General features: G+C 42.6%; 1 protein-coding gene across 1 annotated transcript in view; it reads left to right on the plus strand.

Annotated features, from left to right (window-relative positions):
• The window catches only part of pot1 (protection of telomeres 1 homolog), a 46,683-nt gene that overhangs the window by 13,968 nt on the left and 10,911 nt on the right, over positions 1–21,804 (plus strand). The window contains exons 5-10 of the mRNA XM_028431946.1: positions 3,356–3,463; positions 6,394–6,474; positions 8,384–8,510; positions 9,566–9,696; positions 9,782–10,078; positions 12,635–12,790. Of these exons, the coding sequence (XP_028287747.1) occupies positions 3,356–3,463; positions 6,394–6,474; positions 8,384–8,510; positions 9,566–9,696; positions 9,782–10,078; positions 12,635–12,790 (900 nt within the window). The remainder of the gene's footprint in view (positions 1–3,355; positions 3,464–6,393; positions 6,475–8,383; positions 8,511–9,565; positions 9,697–9,781; positions 10,079–12,634; positions 12,791–21,804) is intronic.

A 21,804-nucleotide genomic window follows, 5' to 3' on the forward strand; every position in this document is an offset into this window, starting at 1 on the left:
CCATCAGCCCAAAGGTATTTTAATCAGGTACATTATATGTATATATTTATAAAACTCTCTCCCACACAGGTTTGATTATTTGTAGAGACAGAACAGGTTTTTAACATGGGTGTCAAACAGGATTGACTCACTGATGGTGGCAGCCTCAAGTGGTCACATGAGGAACTGCAATGTGTTTAACCTGCAGATTGCTATGTAGTTTTTACCACAGACTAAAAATCAATCTATTTTTTTATCCGTTTTATTTAGAGGCTTCCTGTGAAGCTGCTGTTCTTCTAGGGCTACAACGATTACTCGAGTACTCGAGTAATATTCGAGGGCTGAATCTAATTTAGTACTCGATTACTCGTTTAGTGACGTCATCTGGGAAGATTCTCTTGTGGCGTAGCGGGATGATCAGTGTTTTGGGTGCAAGAGGTCCTGGGTTCAAAACGCGGGTGAGCCGTTTACACACACACACACACACACACACACACACACACACACTTACACACACACACACACTTACACACACACACACACTTTTGGCACCGGGCATGGAGGCGGTCGCAGGCTGAAGCAATGACACTGCAGCGGCCTAAAGCAGGTATCCACCTGCTGCCAGATGCAGCCGGAAAAACTATGACATTTACGCGTGATCCGAGTACTCGAGTAACCCCAAAAATAATTGGCGAGTATCAAAAATACTCGTTTGTTGCAGCCCAACGTTCATATAATCAATGTCTTCTGAAACACTGAACTGTCCACTGCACGGACTCTTCAATTAACCCACACGTGCATGTGCACTAATATATTGGCCAATTGATTGAATGACAGTAGCCAATTGTAAATTTGGACATATCACCCAACCCTATTACATACCTTCCATTCAGGGGTAATCTATAAAATACAGTAGAGCTGTGAGTTGTAGGTTTATTGTTGTTGTTGTTTACAGCAAACACTCTAATTGTTTGCATGTTTGTTGTTGAGTCATTAAGCTACTGTGCATCTGCAGAGGGGTTTGAAGTAGATCTTGAAGTCTCAGTGGGCTGAATGAAGAACATATTTAAAGCCTATTTGTGATGAATATTCATGTCATGTCATTTAGATTGTGTTATGTTATTTCTATTAAAAACAAAGTGCATCGATGGAAATGATATTTCTCTGCATCACAAAACTTGTGATTTGAATAAGGTAATGAGCTGAGTGTGATTTGCTGATGAGCATAACATTAATCTGAAGAATGAGACAAATTCATTTGCATTCTGTGTGTTTGAACTCTGATGGTTTGAAGTAATAAAAGATACAGGGGAACAGTCTGTACTGACAGTTTATCCCTACAGTTACACTGCCTGTTTATAATCAGGCAGCTCGCAGCTTTCCTCAGAACTAAACACAAGCAGCAGCATCACTTCACAAATGAAGAGCATGAAGGTGTTTATCACCAGGAGCTCATTTGTTACCTTTCTGGCTGCTTCAGGGTCTGCGTTTGCATGAGGTCTGTCTCTTGGCAGGGAGGTGCTGCCGATCGACTTAATGCTGCTTTAATAAGAACAACAATGATGACACCAGAGTCTAAATGAGTGCACCTGTACAAACACGATGCTCAGATACACTTGATCTCCACTAAGTTGCTGCAGCATGAATATCCAGGCATTTACATGGAATGTGATTATGTTGGTTATTCATACATACATGATCCCAACAGTTTCCAGGTATCCTGAAACCTAAGGAAGATGCTTACATGCACCAGTGTTCTGGCTTCTGTTGGAGTATTCCAGGCAGGTATCTTCCAGGTTACTAAAATGGGGATTTGAAAAACTGCAGTTACCCATAGTAGCCTCTGGACTCCAAAAGCGAGGTAGTCCCCATGTTCAATTTGTCTCTACTATACTGCCATTGGCAACTGTTAAGGACACCGGTGTCACCAAAAAGATGGTGGTAGGTAGCTGTCCAGCATGACACACGTGTGTGTCTTCTGTCTGAGAGGGTGTTCTTTGGTGCCTGTAGTGGGATGCACGTGCAGATATGTGACATCATGAGATCAGTGTATCTTCTGTGTCCATTTTATTTCCTAGGCACAGTTGGTAGTACAGCATTTCGTGAGTTACTTTTTCCAGTTTTTGCAATTAGTTGACCAGATTTCTCTAGTTCTGGCTGATGGCATCCCTCTTTAAGGAGATTCTAAAAGCACATGAAACATAGACTCCTCACCACAGCAGCAGCACCACAGATTCTTCTTCAGAAAAATAAGCTGTGAGTCTAGTTGCCTTGAAGTTAAACTTTTGGATGACCTTGGTCTTCACAGACTAACCAAAGGGTGATACCATGAGTACTTTGTTCAGAGCTACATACAGTCTTTTCTTCTTTGAGATGCCTGGATGTATAATCAGAAGAGTTAAAAAAAAGAAAGACTTAAAGTCAGTTTGCTTTTTCACTGATCTCTTCTTAAGGCTTCATCCACAATATTATCAATAACTGGCAAATCAGGTTTGTTCCCCTTTCTATCAGCAGTAGCCAGAGTGTTACCATGGAAACAGAAGCTAAATTTTGAGACTTAAAAGTGAAAGTGAAACTCTCTGAATTGCATTCGAAGAGAGATGTGTGAACCTGCTGATGGTGTTACCATGCCAAACTTATCCAGGGTGGGACAGGCAGGTATGAAGTTTTCTTGACACAACAGATGATGATGATGATGATGATGATGATGAGGATGATGTGCGGGGAGCTTGTTTCTTCACGTATGAGGACTTGGGCCTGACACTTTACAGTAACTCAGTTAAACTTAATGTGACTGTGAGTCAACCCAGTCCAGTCCACTCTGACGCTGACACATCTGTACACAGCAGCACTGTCGATGTTGTTTACAGAGTGGAATCTGGGTGGAGACAGTGAACACATCAGGGATAATCCCCCTCAGCAGCATCTCACTGTGCTTTTTGGCCTCACTACAGCTGCGTCTTGATGGAACTCAAAGCCCTGTAAAGCTCGGTGAAGGCAGGGAGTCACTGTAGCCTGAGCCGCTGTGCTCCGCTTTAGATCACAGAGGTCTTGTCAGGCTGTGTTTCTCTCTAACATGATTATTCAGACTTTGTGCTGTCCCTTTGTCAGCCCTGAGCAGAGGCTTTAAAGCTGTCTCCAGGGCAGCTGACACGCCGAACAAAAGGCAATCTCCACTTTTCACACCAGCTTATTATCTGTAGCTTGTTGTGATGTCTTGCTTAATGTCTCCCAGGATGCAACATCTGCTGCTTCAATCTGTCCTCCCTCTGGGAAGAAGGACATACACATATATATATATATTTATCTGTGTCAGCTCTCTTATTTTAATCCCTGATTTTCTACTTGTTGTTGTTTATCTTGTGTTTTCCTGCAGGATGTGGTGGTGGCCTCTGGCTTCACTGTGGGCAAGTCTCCCACAGTACATAAGGACAAGCTGCACCCCTGTAACCTGCTGCTGTCAGGAGGAGACGCCTGCATTTATGTAAGGACCTTTTCATCAGTTAAGATTTACTGTTTATATGTGTACACCCATATGCTACCTGCTGGGGGTCTCAGGTGCGGTCCTCAGCACAAACAGATCATCCACTTTCTCAGCTGTGTCTTGCCGTGCACGTCTGAATTCAGTCTGCAGGCTGTAACACTCTGTTAGAGCACAGGATCCTCTGCTATAAATTGAACACGACTCATCCTCAGCCATCTCTGTTATTGTCAGGCAGACATAAAAACAACAACAACACATGGGGACGTGTCTGTGCTTACCTCCTAATGAATTTCACCATCCTGTTCTACCTGCAGGCTCAGCACAGAAGCTTCCTCAAACTAGAGCACAAGTGAAAAATCTAAATTTGCTAAAAAAAAAACTCTTTATGGAAAAAAGGAACTAGTATCCACATAATAAACAGCAGAGATCAATACATTGAGAGAGTTGAGAGTTGTGGATTTGGTGGATTGGTTATCAAAAATAACCAGTCATAGTTGTGTGACTTGTCGGCTTAGTGACCAAAGAAAATGAGGGGGAAGTTTGACAGATTCCCTGAGATTCAGGATTTAAGGTTTGCGATTTGAGAGTAATTAATGTAGCACAAACAGCTGGTGTCCTAAAACTTTTAGCACTTTATTTTGGCAGTGAGATTACTTATAGTTGGCGGTCTTCACAGGAGTGGACATCCCAGCAGATTCACCCCCAGATCAGACCGAGAACCACACAGAGAAACACACACACACACACACACAAACCCAGGAGCTACATGTCAGAGCCTCCGTGCCTCACTGAGCATGCTCAGTGTTCATGTGACAGCAGAAGAAGAAGAAGACTGAACAAGTCCAGTTTGTTTGAAGGGTTACCAGGAGACCAGGAGACTCTTCTGTCTAAAAAAAACCACATGGACACACAACTGAGGTTCACAGAGCTGCGTTTGATGACAGATTAGACCAAGTTAGAATTTGGACTTAAACCCCCCATGTCTGGTAAATACAAACACGGCATCAGCATTTCAGCAGAAATGTCAGGCACTGCGGTGTAAGGCTGATGATTTAGGCTTATTTTTCAGTCACGGGACCTCGACACCTTGCAGTCATTGAGCGGACCATGAACTCTGTATACTTGACTATTCTTAAGGCAAATTTGAGACAATCTGTCAGACAGTTAGAAATTAGGTCATACAACAGGACACTGCAATCAGATGATTTTTGTTATGTTTTTACACAAACAGGGAGGTGATAACTTTTGAACATAGTTTTCATAGTTGAAAACGGTTCCATAAAAAGGGAAACGAGACCAGTGGTGGAGGAAGTACTGAAGCTTGGTACTCAAGTAAAAGTAGAAGTGCTACATCAACAATCCTACTTAAGTAAAAGTCTTAAGTACTTTTAAATGTACTTAAAGTATTAAAAGTAAAAGTACTCACACACCGAATATATATGATTGATTTCCATTGCAAATGATCTGAACAGGTTAAAATAATCAAAGAAATCATCTCAAATTAAAATGGACCATGTGTAGTTAATGTACATGTTCAGTCCAGAAGCAGCTATGGACCGGTCTGTGTGTCATGAGGCAGGCTGTGAACAGAGAGGCTGCTAATAAACAGGCATTCAGCATTGTTACTGTGTCAGTGTCCCTGCTGTAGATTCATGTTATGATTCATGTTAATCAGACATTCATGGATGGACCTGTGTTAGCAGACAGCAGCTAACTAGTTAGCTCACTGAGCCAGAGCACCGGCATCATGACTGAGGCTCATTATAGAAACACAGCTGGCAGCTTGACACAACCTCCATGCAGAGTCTGACCTCACATCAGTCCAGCACTGTGTTCATCACATGGAACAAGGAACTACAGACACTGTAGAAATGTAATGGAACTGCAACATGTAATGGAGTAAAAGTATAAAGTATGCACTGTTATTTTAAAGTATAAATACATAAAAATTTACTTAAGTACAGTAACGAAGTACAAATACTTAGTTACATTCCACCACTGAACAAGACACATTCAAATGCCAAACACCAACACAGTAAGTGTAGTTTCTAAATATTCTGAAACACGTGCACAGCAGTAGCAGAACATGGCTGAAACTCCACTCCCTGAAGGAAATGCTGATGGGCTGACCCATAAATTAGCAGGGATTGTACAGTAACAGTAACAGTTAGTCAGGTCATTAAGTCCCTGCAGCTGTCTGAAGACAGCAGAGCACATTATGTTGATATATCTACAGTGTCAGGCCAAAGCCCATGTCCACAACCCACCACTGTCCACTGTGTTCATAAAACTCCAAATCACACCAGGGTGCTACAAGGATATCTAAGATACCAGTGGTTTGTTAATGTTGGAGCTGATTTTCTCTTTTATTTCCACTCTAATGGGACTGTCAAAGATGTGAGGTAAATCTCCACAGCTTGGATTGATACAGTCGCATAACTCGCTTCATAAACTTTTCATGCTCGTTATTTATATCTCTTATTATTGTACGTGTTAAATCAAACTCTGCGCCATCTGTGTGGGCTGCTCTGTGGCGCTCTGCACCATCCTGACTAACAGCTCACCTTCCTGTAGAAGCTTCTTTCCATTTGTTGTCGTCACCGGCACAGATGTTTCTGAGTGCAGAGCCCACTGATGTGACTTCCTAAGAGAAATTTATTAGCACATTCTTATTTATATTCCCCACAATGAATGGCAGGTGTGCTTTGTGTCACTCACGCACTCTCTGTGGCCAAGAACTTACAGACTTTTTAAAGACTTTTTTTCACAAGTTGATGAAGATGTAAAATTGTCTTGGAATCTTTAACTAAATGAAATCACTGATCTCAGAGTGAGTGGTTTGATAGTCTCCTGTTCAGTGTCTGCTGGACTCAGATAAAAAAAAAACTAAAAGCAGTGAAACCGCATCTCTGTCTCCTGTCATCCATCAGGTGTCCCGTCCGCCGCCGCCGCCGCCTCCTGCCCCCAGATCCCTGCCGGCCAGCAAAAGGAGCTCCGCACTCTCCACTGAGGTCAGAGTCAGGGCCTGCTCAGCTGAAGAGGCTGCTGCAGTGTGTTGTGGAGGTCTTGTATCTGTCAGGATGCTTTGCATCATCTGCTGGCTGTCCTAGAGTTGCCCCAGCAGGAAACAGACCTCTGTGTCTGACTGTGTCTGGCTGCGTTTGATACAACTGTCCTAAAGCTTTGGATCTCACAAGCTGTTTTTTTTTCTCTCTCTCTCGCTCTTTCAGTCTTTTTTTGTAACAAAGGCATAGAGCTGAAAATAACAAATGGCACAGTATGATCTGATTTTCTGATAGAAACAAATACAGTCTCCTACCTGTGGTCAGCTGTAGCATCACCACAACACACAGCAACATTATTACAACTGATGATGGCTTCCAATTCAGACGAGCTATATTTTCCTGAACACATGTGAAGCACAGCCAAAGAAATACCCTTGAGAAAGCCTATCTTACCTATGAAAAACTATCAGGCTCAGTAGTTTTACCTTTAAGAGCTGTCCTCTTTGTTTAGCCATAGTGCAGTTCACTGTAATGCAATGCTATGGTACTATGTAGTCTATTTTTGACCCTGTAAGCGTTTGATTTAAACTTTAAAGTGAGGATTAGGATGTTGCAGCACACACAGTATAACAAGCATCTTGAGGAAAATAGGATTACAAAGGTGGAGGCCAACATATGTATAAAGTGCTTTGAACTTTCCAGAAGTCAGGACGTGGGAGCTTTTTGGTCACAGACATGTTACCTTTATTCAGAAAAAGAAAGGAGGGGAGCTATATAACGGTCAAACACAGTGGTGGCGGTATAATGCTGTGGGGATGCTTCAGTGTGCCTGGAACTAGAAATCTAAACTAAAAGCAGTCAGCAGCAAACATGGGTCTTGGTCATGGATCGTGTACTAAAGACCAGGGTCCATGCCATGAGAAGACCATCAATTTTGGAAGAGCATGTGAGACTAAAGAAGAATGGACTAGGATTACTCAGAATATGAGACTCAGACTGTCACGCAAAAAACGATACACATCTGACTGTTAGCATCAGGGGGACTCATCATTTTTGTTATTTGGTTTTGAGAAATAATTTTTTTTCTGTATACAAGGTAAAATAATGTCAGTTTCCTAGTGTGGTTTGTAAATGTGTTGCTCTATTAAACAGAATGTGGAGAAAAAACAGACATTTTCATAGAGGGGATAATCAAAATGATTATTCTCCAGCTGTATGATTGTTCACACTGGATCCTGTTTTGGTACCTTTGGTAGCAGATTTCATCTCCATTTCTTTTTACTGTTCTTTGTTTTGTTTCTGCTTGATTAAAAAGGCCTAACTACGTCTACACAGGTTCTTCTTTTAACAGGTATAAAAAGTTTAACATGGGAAGCAATGCTAACAGCAGGTTGGGCCTTCCCAGATGTTAAAGGCTCCCTAGGATTGAAACAGTCCTTTAGTCCCTCAGTGAAAACAAAGCCTTTTTTATAGTCTATCATAATATTTACAAAGTGAGTCTTGTGCCAGTAATAGAAACAGAACAACAGTGAGGTATTCACACAAAGAGATTTTCGGACAGACTTTTCTCTCTAGTTTCCCTTTTATGAGCTTCTCTCAGGATAAGAGATCTTTTGGGAAACGATTAAATACATGGAGGAAACTTTAAAGCTGCTGTGAAGCTCACAACGTTTATCAGAGCCAACATTTGTTTGGTTAAATGCAGCGATCAAAGAGTCATATAACTCATGATGGATTCATTGTTTTAGCCTCACTGTTAACATATAATACATATAATACCAATACAGTAGAATACCTGTAGAATACAGTAGTACCTGTTCAGCATGTACCTTCATTCTGATGACATCAGCAGATGGTGAGATGTCTCTTGACACCGTCCATCCATGGCTTCTGTTCTGTTCTATTTCCCGGTCAGGATTCCAGAGCAGCCAAAACACCCAAATACACGTATGCCCACCTGGACGACCTGAAGGCGGGATCTGTCGTCAACGTGTATGGCGTGGTGGTGTTCTTCAAACAGCCGTTCAAAAGCCGTGGCACAGGTCAGTCTGGAAGTCAGATAAAGAAGAGCCATGCTATTTTCTCTGTGACACTGCAGGGCTGTGAGCTATAAGCTAACGTCAGCCTGCTCACACAGGCCAGCAGCCTGAGGCTGTGAGTTTAGTTGAATGTGGTGTTAGTATGCTATCATTTCCAGCTGAAGGCTGCAGTCGCTGAGCTTTGCAGACATACCTGGAACATTGTCACCACGGACAGAGACGTTGAAATGCTAAAACATGGCTTCCGGCTGTTTTTCTGGTAAACAGGGTCAGAAACATTGACTTATCGGAGGCAGAAATGAGCTGACAGACAAACAGAAAACTTTTGATGAAGCAGAGTGAGAGCATAAGCTGCAGCAGCGTGGTGTGTATGGAAATGATTACTGCTGTAACACTCAGAGAGGTGTTGAGAGAGGTGCAAAACAGCCGCATGGCAAAACATATTTTCAGTTTATGTGTTGATGGTTTAATAATGAAGGCCTGAATTTGAACAGGCTGCTCATCCAGCTTTAAATGATTCAGTACTCATCATCATCACACCAGGAGCTGTACAAATCTAATCCAGCGAGGCTGGGGAACAGAGTTTTGTCATTTACTTCATTTCCCTGTTAACACACTGCGGCTGAATTCATCATGAAGTGGAAAAGAAGCTGTTTGACTCGAGGTTAGAGCTCTGATGACAGCATCGGGATTACAAAAGAAGAGCAATGCAAATTGTAAAGAGACGCCCTGAGGCTATGCAGCACAAGATGAGTGTGTGTGTAGATTTGGGAGCAATAATAAAAGGCAGCATCTCAGCTGGAAACCGTCATAATCTTTGTGGACCTTCAGGCATATCTCTACACAGAGATATTAAAAAAATCCATCTGATCAGAAATCACAGATCTCATCCTCTCTGATTCACAGAGATGTGTCCAGATTACTGGAGTGCATACACACATATGCTTGTGTTCCCGCTCTGATCTCTAAAATGTTGTCACTCTTGTGCTCATTGACACTCAAACAATATTCATCATGCATGGATATTCCTAGACATGTGTGTGTTTTTCATTCTGCAGACTACTGCTCCATCCTGAAGATCACAGATAAGTCCAATAAGATGATTGGCTGCACCATCTTCTGTGAGAAGCTGGAGGACCATCCCAAAATCTTTCAAGTTGGAGACATAGTCCGCATGCACAGAGTCAAGGTCCCAACCATGTTGGCAGTGTATTTTAACAGAGATATATTGGTCTGTGATGATAAGAGATAATAATCCCACATCATCCACACAGGTTCAGGTGTTCAACAACTCCGTCTCACTGGTCAATACCTTCGGTTTCTCTGTGGTAACATTTGACGGGGCAGTGGGTGGCGCTGTGGAGCCGAGGGCGTCCAGCCACAAGTTCAGCTTCAGCCAGGAGGACCAGCAGACTGTGGAGGAGCTGCGATCCTGGACCGCCAGCCAGGCTGTCATCCCCTCAACGCCCTCCGCCATCCCTCTCTCTGCAGTTCAGCCCAGAGCTTACTTCAACCTGACCTGCCAGCTGCTGGCCAAAGCCCCCATAGACACCACCTGCACCCTGCTGAGGGTAAGATGCCTGTGTTTTTTCTAGAGCTTTCAACTGCATCTCAGCAGCAGGAGTTTGCATAGGTTAGCCTGAGACATTCACCTGTGAATGGCTGCTGTCTGTTTTGCCGTAAAACCTGAAAATCTGGCAGCAGCGTGTCATCACATAAAGCCCGCCCCGTTTTAGATAAACAGTTATCCCGTGGGGTGCAGGGTCAGGGGGGGCTGGAGCTATCCCAGCTAGCTTTGGGTGAGAGGCGGGGTACAGCTTGGACGGGTCACCAGTCCATCGCAGGGCAACACAGAGACAGAAAACACGCACACCTACGGGCAATTTAGAATGATCAATTAACCTAAGCATGTCTTCAGAATGTGGGAGGAAGCCAGAGTACCCGGAGAGAACCCACGCAGGCACAGGGAGAACATGCAAACTCCACACAGAAAGGCCCCAGACAGAACCAGGAACCTTCTTGCTGTGAGGCCACAGCGCTATCATAAAATGTTTGTAATAGAAAGTAGACACAAGGTTACAAAATAGACATAAAACAGGCTTGGCAGGCAGCAGTTCCCTGGATTGTAAAGAGTTTTATTGTTCTATATGTTTCCCATGCAAGGTATTTGTCTTGGCATTTAGTACAGATACATAGCTATACAGTTTAAATATTTACAGAGCAATATTACAGCAGAGCGGCAGCAGAGATCATTATAATTGTATCAAACCTGCCATGTGTGAACACACACACACACTGAGTCAGACATCTTGAAACTTTCATGAAGTGAATCTGTGCTTCTAAGTTTGTTTTTTTCATTCACTCTGACAAAAGATTTCATTTGAATGGATCCACATCATGCACTGATGATGATAAATGATAGAGCTGGACTGACCTTCAGTTTGCACACTGTTCCAGCGTACCTGTTTTGTGTGTGTTAATGTTCATCAGTCTTTCATTTGAAGCCTTAATTCAGTTTATGTTGGGGTGTTCTGCATCTGTTTCTCCTCCTGTGCTGTAAATCTCAGCAGGCGGTTGCCTCTGCCTCTGAGCAGTTCTACCTGCCGCCTCCTCTTTCAGGGCTGAAATAAGGCATTAAGTGATGGCTGGGTTCCTGCCAGAGTGCCTGATAGAACAGATAAATTTGAACAGGGTTTGGCAGCGGCTGCTGGTCTGCTGCCAGTCTGCTCTCTCTCCAATTTCTAAAGCTGCTCCCAGTCTGTTGTTGCGTAACAACACATACAACCAGAAATGGATATTTATATTGTACTCTGCCTCAAAGCCATCAAATCAATGCACTTAGGAGCCATCTTTACTGAGGTTTTGTATTTGTACTGTTGTTCTTTCACTCACTAACCAAAAGCCATCACAAGGTTAGAGCTGAAACATACGTTACTGCTCTCATGCTGTGCTCCATGTTACGTCCAATAATGGCACTTGAAGATGGCATTCCTTCAGGACAGGGACTGTTTCATTGCACATAAAACACGTAGCACACGTTTCCACTGAAATCCTTAAAAAACACTGCAGTGTCCATCTTTCTGCGTGTTCATCATTCATTTTTTTGTTTTCAGTTTGGATGTCTTTCATGTCATTTACTATATTTTGTGTATTAAGATACAAAGAGAAAATAGAAGAAATATGTACACTTACAAAAAAACTGAGTTCACTGAACAAAATGTCTTCTACAGGCAAAAGTCAGTGTTTAATGTGACCTCTCCTTCGTCTTTTAGTTCTTTGTCTGTCCTGGTGTTCTCATGCTTTTCAAGTCTGGACTCTGTGGAGTCTTTTTTATCAGCCGTTGCATTAGAGGAGTATCTAGGATTGTTGCTTTCTAGAAGGAACCTGTTGGTCCTTTTTAGCATTGGAGACCCCATCAGTTAGGACCAAACAATGGCAGAAATGCAGCTCTAAACCAGGGCAGACCCTCCACTGTGTTTTCACTGAAGGCTGCAAGCATCTCTCTCCAGCTGTTCTTCTCACATATTGTCACCAACTGGAAACAAACATTTGGGCTTTTGCTTATCTTTGACTTTTCTCCCTGTTTCTCTTATGAAAATTGGCTGCTAACCATCCACCAAGATCATTTCCTAATCAAGCCTCAGCAGACTGTAGGAGGGCCAGCTTGATGAAGCTGTCAGATGCTAAGCCAGGTCCAGGTCCAGTCTCATAAAAGAACCTCTGAGAAATGTCTCATCAGATTTTAAAAGAATTCTTGATTTTAAAATCCTTTTTTTGCTTCATCTCTCCTGATTCTTCAAATTTCCTTATAACAGCTAAATAAAACTATTTTTTAGCACCCAGCCACCTAAATAAGCTATTTTTTTTAAATACTGTGTTATGGAAGTTTCTCCATTTTGATGTATGATTGATGACATGAATAACGTTTCACAAGAAGAGTTGTCTTTTTAAAAATGTATTATCTTGCACAAGAGGGAGATCAGTCATACAGAGTACAGGAGAACACATATGATTATATACTGTCATTACAACTTTGCTAAAACAACAAAACTAGCGGTGTCCTAAGACTTTGGCATCCCACTATGTCATCAGTCAAACTTCATGTTTTTGTGTGTTTATTTTTTCAGGTGTGGGACGGGACCAGGTGTCCTCACACGCTGCTGAAAGTCATGGTTGAGCCGAATGTCACCGAGGGGCCGACCTCCTTCTCCACGGAGAGAGAGAACCTTATTGCCAATATCCTCGTCTATGACAACCACGTGGAGTTCGCCCAACAGCTGAAGGTAAGAAAGAAACACACAAAGCAGTGAAGACAGTTTCTTTGACTCAGAAAGTTATCATCTAATCCCTGATTATCTGCTCTAAAGCTGCAACAATGAGTCAATAACTTTAACCTAACTTCCCTGAGGGAGTCTAAGTCTGATAAATGGAGGTTTGAACTGTTGGTCTGGAAACAGGAACATTTTCAGGACTTTTTCTACTGTTTTTTCCAAAGAATGTCACAATACACTGATTGGTTAATCATGGAGAATGAATTAATATTGAAAACGGTCATCAGCTGCAGATGTAGTAGACTGCAGTGTCAGGATTTACACCTTTGTACCTAAAAACAGACACTTTGAATTAGTCTAGCATGGTGTCACAATATGCACAAAACCTCTCCTGAATGATCAGCAGCAGCTAGCACACCAAGTCAAAGACTCAATCGTGGTGACGAGGCTGCTTTTTTTTTGGGCCTCTGCTGTGGATATGTTGATTTGTTATCCTGGTCATAAATTCAGAGCAGCTATAAACCTGCTGACGCACGCAGATTTATCTCTGATAGGTGCAGCAGTATTAGGAGTTCCTGCTGGAATGATAGATGGTGGTGTTTAATACTTAATAGACTAACACCTGTCTGATGTCACTTAAGCGCTGAATTAAGACAGACCACATGATTCATCGGCTGCTTGTTTGCATTTGTCATGTTGTGTTTTTTCAGCCGGCATCCGGCTATTTAATTCAGCTTCTGGGGAAGCGCTTTCCAGCGGCTTGGAAACTATCCGAGCAGAGTTTGCAGGGCAGAACTTCATCTGATTAGTCAGACACAAACCTCGGGCTGCTGCAAATCATGTGCAGCTGCATTCAGACAGCAGGCAGCGCTGGGTCACTCCAGTATTAATGATGCAGGGGACAGACAGACACTGCACAGTTTAACTCCTGCGCCTCATTAGAGCTCACTGTTTGTGCGTCCTGTTGTGTGTGCAGTGTGGGGTTCTGTTGTGCAGAGTTCTTCGCCATAGTTGGATTCTTTGTGAGCGATTCTTTGCCTAAACACTCTGGGAGTCAGAGGCCTGAGTCAGATATTTTATTAGTCAGTTATCATTCATTTTCCTGCTGCTGTCAGTCATAGATCGATGAGTATGATTTGCTCATTTTGGACTCAGACAGTTAATAATACATCTACTAAAATATGTCCATTTAGCCTTAACTACAACGTATCTGTACAACATTTAACCCTTTTCGTGCTGCACTGACCAGACATCTAGTCATAGAAAATGTCCATTACACACACATATTATTATATATATATATTGTTATTATATAGTCTTTGAAATAGTCATAAAGAAAGAAAACAGACTTATTTCCCTTTAATAAAACACAATACTTTGTGTCTGTAGTGTTTCTTCTAGCCTCTGTTCTTCAAGACAAACCACTTTGTCCCCTGCAGCTCAGAATCGCACACATCCACAAAACAAAAAGATTCAGTCTGACATCTCAGTTTGTTCTTTTTGTTTCTCTTCCTCTCTCTCTCTCTCCTCCTCCTCTTCTTCCTCTTCCTTCTTGTTGTTGTTTGTAAATTAAAACTGCACTTTGCTTCTCAGCTGTTCTTCTCAGCGGCGCAGACGCACTCATTATCACACAGCTGTGTGGATCTGTGCCTCTCATTAAACATATTTAATTTTTTTTTACCTCATATGACTACAAATGAGGTCTCGTCGTCATCCCGTGGAGACTCGGAAAGATCGTGATGCTGTTAACTGAAGTAGTTTTCTCACAGAATCTCATCAAAGCCTTCCATTCCTTTGTGCATTGTTACACAAAACTGACGGATTCTTGGTAAAATAAGGCCACAGTTGTTCTTCACACTTCATCTGTACTGTCATAAATGAAACTCACGCCGTCACCGGCTGTCCACTGTGTGTGTTGGTCAGAGGAGTCCTGTACTCTGTGATTGAGGATAATTGGATTTGAAGCAAGACAAATCCACACACGCCTGTGTGTGTACTCTTTCTGCTGTTGAGGGGTTTGGGATGAACTGCTCCATCCGCCACAGACCAACACAACTTGCTTGCATGGCTTTTTACCCAGCACGTTTCAGCTGCTAACCTGAAGGGTTCATGTTGTGTTTAGGGCCAATAAAGGCGGATAAGACATGATCAGTGATCCGGTTGACCTGCTGGTTAATCAGAATCAGAAATTGTTTGCATTCCATGTTAGAAATATAAAACAAGGTAAAATAGCAAGAATAAAAATAAAATTCTAATCAATAATAAACATTAAAGTTAATTTCAAGTCAAGTCAAAACTGGTAGTCATATATATACTACATATATAATAAACTGTGTGCAGTAAAATCGTGTCTAAAATAAATCCAATATGGATAGAATTACAAGAGAGTGTGTTAGATTGTCTGCTCTCAGAGGGAGGAGTTGTACAGTTTGATGGCCACAGGAAGGAAGGACCTCCTGTGGCGTTCAGTGGTGCATTTAGGAGGGATCAGTCTGGCACTGAAAGTCCTCCTGCACCTCAGCAGCACGTGGTGGAGAGGATGGAAGCTGTTCTCCAGGATCCCCTGCAGCTTAGGCAGCATCCTTCTGTCTGACCCTGCTGTCAGGGAGTCCAGCTCCACTCCCACAACATCACCGGCCCTTCTGATCCGTTTATTGAGTCTGTTTGTGTCCGCTGCTTTCAGTCTGCTGCCCCAGCACACAACAGCAAACAAAATGGCAACCACAGACTCATAAAACATCCTCAGCATAGTCCGACAGATGTTAAAGGACCGGAGCCTCCTCAGAACAACTTCTTGTAGAGGGCTTCAGTGTTTTTAGTCCAGTCCAAACGTAATGAAGACACTACAGACACCAAATAAACTTGGATGATATTCAGGTGTAATTTTGTCGTAAATAATACACATCACAACAGTTCAATTTTTCGGCAACTAATTTTTCTTTTCTATGTTTTTCCTTTATTGCACCCCTATTGTCAACATCCAAACATATTTCAGTTTATTTAAAGCGTTCTCTGGACTTTAGTTTTCATTAGTTAGGATTAGGATGATGTCTATACTTTTGTGTTTGTGTGAGACACACAGAAAGAGTAAAGGCAGCTGGGCAAGCACCTCCATCTTTATTTAGGGTTTTAAGACATAAATTACATCCTGTCAGTCGCTAAGCCACATTAAATTACTAATCACACACACGCACACACACTCACAGGTATGTCTGGCAGTCCTGCCTTTCTCTGACAGGTTTATTATGAGACTCTCTACACGTCAAACCCCTGAACACATCATTTTCGGGCACTGAGTATTTAAAGCATTTGTGGAGCTTGTCGACCTGCGTGTCACATCTGTATTTAGTCTGCTGATCTTGTGCAGTCAGTGGTCTGCCATAATGTGCCATTATATGTTCTGTTACATACTCACAGTGGCACCTTTGACACTGCAGGCTTACAGGCCCAACAAACGTGCTGCTTCCCTCCCAGTTTTAAGACTTTTCTGTCTCACTTTGACTGTCATTGTCTTCACGGAAAGTCAGTTTGTGTTTGTAACACTCGGAGTGGTCTTAGTGTGGTCGTAGTCTTGCCCAGAATCCTTTGCAAATCATCCGAGCACCATTAAGTGCACCAGATTACAATTCTGAGCAACATTTTTTTCACGTTTGTACTTGCAATCCTCCGTCATGACCTCAGTAGTAAAGAGCAGATAGATTTTTCATGTATAATCTTTTCTGGCAAAGTATAAAAGGACTTTTTCCTCTAATGATAGAGATTACTTGTATTAAAGGTGTTATTTAGTCTTTACGTCAGTTAGGAGTGGCCTGTGGAGCTGCAAAGTAAGAGGAGAAGCTCATCCGTCCCTTTGCGTAGAGGACGTCCACCCTGTAATTAGCACAATAACCCCAACAGGAGGAATGACTGAATTACAGCTATGGAAACTCTGACCTCCCACTGCAGAGCTTCTCCCACACACTGCAGTTTGACATGCAGCGCTCTGAATATGTGTAAGGAAAAGAGGTTGCATTGACCTCTGAGTGCTGCCTGTCTCATCTGAAGGGCTGCAACACAAACTTCTATGCTGCTGATTCTAGTGGAACTTATTTTTATCCTTTAAGATGGAATCTGTATCACCGCCACATTCAACTCGAAATGAAACACTTGAGGATGTGTAAGTCTAGAGTGTGGGAGGTGTGATCTACCACATATGGTAATTGCTCACTGGAACTTTCAACATGAGGTCTGAAGACTGTCTGTGCAGGTGGAGGCCATCATTAGGACAAAAAAACTGTCAGAGAGAGGCAGAAACACTGGAAGTGACCAACACAACAGTCTGAGAGTATGAAGTTTTCTTTTAAGGGAAGGAAGAAACTGACAAGCTCCACCAAGGACCACAGAAGACACCTAAAGACAGCAGGATTATGCCCATGATGAAGAAGATCCAGACAGGAACACTCTGGGGGAGGCAGGCCTGTCAGAGTCTACAGTCATACAGAGGCTTCACAGCAAGGAGCAAACCACTGATCACACTCAAGAACAGAGAGGACAGGTCAGACAGGAAACAGCTGAACAGCTCTGGAGTCAGATTCTCTGGACTGATGAAGATGAACTTGAACCAGAATGATGTCAGAGAAAGGGCTGAAGGAAGAGAAGGAGAAGAACAGCTGATGGTGTCAGCCACCTGACCTCACCAGTGGAGCTTCCACAGTTTTCTCTACAGAACATTAGAGGTGATATTATAAAGGTTTGTTTATGGTCTAGAGCTCTGGTGTGTGCTTGTGTCACTCAGACACCTGCAGTTACTGGTGCAGATTGTGTGATGATGTCTTGTTTGTGTTTTTCATGGTCAGCAGCAACAAAAACCCTCTGCTGCAGTGATCTGTCGTTTGTTCTGCGTGTTATTAAAACAGATTGTGGGTGCCGCTTACTGTGGAGACCTCCTCAGAAAGTAATGACACAATTTACTCTGATGTTATTATATTTTAATATTTGCTTAATTTAACAATTGTCTACCTAAGTGAACCTAATCTGTTCTCATTTTTTTTTGTGTAATTATCACCGTAAGAAGCGATCATCATCCTTTTAGGTCTGAACAGCTCTGTTCTCTCTTCATGCGACGCTCAGCTGCACTCGATCTCGGAGGCAGAGAAGCGCTCGTGACGTCCAACAGAGCTGGCTCATTATGCATCTTTAACCACGGCTAAACACCGTAAAACACATTTCATTAATGCATTATTTAACTTATAACAACAGACGAGTGAAATCACATGTTATCAGAGGTCGTCAGGACATCAGTGGGTAAATGCAGCACAGTGAACAGTGAAGGACCAATTTATTGGATTAAAACATAGTTTACAGCAGTAATAAACATATTTACTTAGGTGACTTTGTAAATAGTAGATAGTTAATGCCTTTGTAGGCCTGTGGAAAATAAACTCGGCGCAAACCTGTCATCGTTCGACGGCTGTTTACATACGGCTTTTGTACACGACCCGGACACTGTCCATGTGAACCAGAAGTATGACGTCACTAGCATGATTCGCTAGCCACATTTGCGTTCAGACCTGAGCCAGATGTAAGCCAATCCGGCTAGATCCACCTCCGAGAGCTGGATTGAAATCAATCCGGATATATCCAGATACAGCCCGAATCCCGCTCTAGCCGGATTGATTCCCCCAGTGTGAACGGGGTCTTGGATGGCCTCATGCTGCCAACATGGCGACATGTCTGGAGCCCCAGAGGGACTCTTCAGAAACCTGTAGGTGACTTCACTGATGCTCATCCATGATTCCACTCTCTGGGTTACATCCTGTGGATCCTCTCCCTTTACCAACACTTTGAAGTATTAATCAGACATTTTATTTTCATATATTTTTTTAAAGAAACCCCCTGAGCGCTGAAGGTGTAGAGGAACGTACACTCTGTGTTGTGTTTACACCTTTTTCAGCTGCTCTGTGAGAGACCTGCTGTCGATGTTACCCGAGTCAGTGTAACTTCCCTGTCGAGAGACCCACCCTGAATACTGTGTGTGTGTGTGTGTGTGTGTGTGTGTGTGTGTCCTCAAACTCGGATGTGTTGTTTCACAGTGCATCTATCTGCGATCACACACACACCAGCTTTTTACAGCTTTTTAGCTGCGTCCTGATCAGTTTAGTGTGAATTAAGACATAAATAACCTCACGGAGAGAAAATAGAGAAACAAAACGAGGAGAGAAATTCAGAGATTTTTTTTCTGTATGAGGTGAAAAGATGGAGTTGTGAAACCTTTATTAAGAACAGGCAAATTTTAGCTTCAGATGAGAAAAGTCACAGGATTTGTCAGGGATATTAGGTGGATATTTATAGAGAAGGTAAACGTAGCTCAAACTTTTTGTCACCTCAGACTAAAATTGACCAAACTCTGTTGAACATAAAGAAATTCTGTGATTGACAGTCAAATGTGACATTTTGTTGCTTTGATTCCAGGTTTTAAAAAGTACCAGATAGGTGCTGTATCGTATGTGTGTATGTGTAAGGAATCAGCAGTGGAGGAGACACACACACACACACTCACACACTGACTGCAGCACTCCTCCTCCTCCTCCTCCTCCTCCTCGCTTTCTTGTTCTCAGCTTTTCTTTTCATCATAATGGGTTCCTTTCTCCCCTAATGGCCTTCTTCTCACAGAAACGCCTCAGTCGATTTCACACAATATTGCCGATGATTCACCAGAGGAGCCTGGTAATTGAGGGAAATATTCCTCCTCAAACATTTCTTTCCTTCTGTCATACTGCGTGACTGAGAGGTAAATTTACTGAGTATAAAGACACACCTGTCAAAGAAAAGAAAATAGATAAGTTCACCCCGATGCTTCATTCTGAGCTTTACATGCAGAGCTCGAGCATCTTCAGCACTTTTCCTCCTCGTTAAGAGTGTAGATCAGTGTTTATGTAACAGTGTAGATCCCCCTGTCTGTCAAATGTAATCACTTATTTCTTAAACACCCAGAGGACGTTGGGAAAATACCTTTAGTTGCTATTTCAACAGAGTCTCACTCACCCACCTGAAAAACCAGTTAATAAAATATGGGCTAAGAGGTGGAGCACAAAGCTTTTGTCACTCACAGTGTGGACATGCCCTTAATATAAGTAAGACGAGTGAGTTATAGAAAGCCCCATACCTCCATACAGGGAGGTATAAACAGGGAAATACCAAACAGTTTTTTGTATCAGGCTGTAAACGTGTATTTCAGCTGTAACGTTGGTCATTTAAACATGAGGGTCTGTAAATATTGACTCACTTTTAGAGCCAGGCCCCAGAGGCCATGGTGGGAACTGCAGTTTTTGACATTGCTCAGCCACAGAAGGTGCTGCTAGTTCCACACTTGTGGAGGTGCTGGGTCATAAATGTCAAGAGCATTAAATAGAATAGAAGTTCTTGATTCATCCTAGGCTGGGAAAATGTCACTGTTACAGCTGCAATATACACACACTCAGCTTAGTAACATATCTCTCTCTAATATTTCCCAGAAAAAATGGGGATATTAAAAATATATGCAATGTAATATATGCACTAGTACAATGGAGTGCAAATGAAGGGCTAAACCTGAAAAAAATGTGTTATGTGTGACAAAGATGAGGTGTTATACAGTCGTATTGCACGAGGTAGGAAAGATTTCCTGTAACGATCTGTATGACAACGAAGCTGTCTGAGCCTTTTGGAAAAGGCGCTCCGTTGTCTGTCCAGCACAGGGTGGAGAGGGTGACCAGGGTTATCCATGATAGATAACAGTTTGTTCAGTGTCTGCAGCCAATGACAGAGTCAGCCTTCTGAGATGTGACATGGTGTTAAGGTCACCATCATTTGGAATCTGAAGCAGTAATAGTACCACTAAATTAAAATACATAGAGGTCACCTTATAGTTTTCATATGTGGCAACCTCAAGGGATGGTAAGCCATTGCAGAAATTCCAAAATAAAAACTGCAGTTCTTTGAGTGTCCACTTGAAGGCTAGCTCCAAAAGTGAGTCAATCTACTTAGACCTCCATGTTAAAATATAAATAAACATGATTGCACCCTGGTACAAAAACAGTTTTGGTGTCTGTTTGGAACATGTGTCATTTAAAACTTGTCCCTACTTAATAACACTGTGTAGTAAAGGGCCTCCACTGCAGTTATAAACTCCTGGTTAATCTAAGTCCGTTGACTGCGATGTCCACAGAGCTGAATAGGTACTCACACCATCACTGTTCTTTGTTATGTCGTGTAAATGGAAGTACTGTATGTGTCCAGAGGGCCGGACTAGTGGACTGAACATTTTAATGCCCACGTCCTGAAATATACTGTGATGACAAACTGAGCCAGTGATGGCTGTGCTCACATCATTGTCACAGCGATCTCCTCAGTCTGTGCTCTGTGCCGACAGCTTCCGCTCATTATCTCATTTTTTGCGCTCACGGTCGACCAAGTGCACATTTCCATGTCATTAAATGTTTTCGTTGAAGGGCAAGCGGAGCGCTCTTCACTCCCACACTGTTTCCTGTTTAGTGAACACTGCTCTGAGAAAAATTAGACTTCATGTCGGCCCGCATGCTCGAATCCCGCCTAAAAAAAACACCGACAGAAATGCTGCTTCTCCTGGCGCTGGAGGAGTCAGCGGAGTATCGCAAGGCCAAATGCACATTCGCACAGACGCTTCATTACACTGCTGTCCTCTGCGTCGAGCTTCTTCTGCAGATCAATTATCTCTGGATAATGCAGCTTTGGTCAGATTTATCTGTGAGGGTGTGTCCTGTTCTTCAGCACTTTCCTGATATTCTGTTCATCATTAGCCTTTTGTCCAAAAAACTAATCTTTTGTCCGAGTGTGTTTGAGAAGTAAATTCTGCTGCTGAGGGGTTTTTGTGTGAGATGGGATTTCCCTGGTGGCCGTCTGATTGCATGTTAGCCTGGAGGAGCGCCTCAACCTTCTTCTATTATTCATGTGGAGAGATTAGGATCCAGAGAGCTGACAGCAGATCCGCTCTGAACACAGTATATAGCAAAAAGTTTGTTTAGTGGTTT

The sequence above is a fragment of the Parambassis ranga genome, chromosome 19, assembly GCF_900634625.1.
Source record: "Parambassis ranga chromosome 19, fParRan2.1, whole genome shotgun sequence".
Lineage (NCBI taxonomy): Eukaryota > Metazoa > Chordata > Actinopteri > Ambassidae > Parambassis > Parambassis ranga.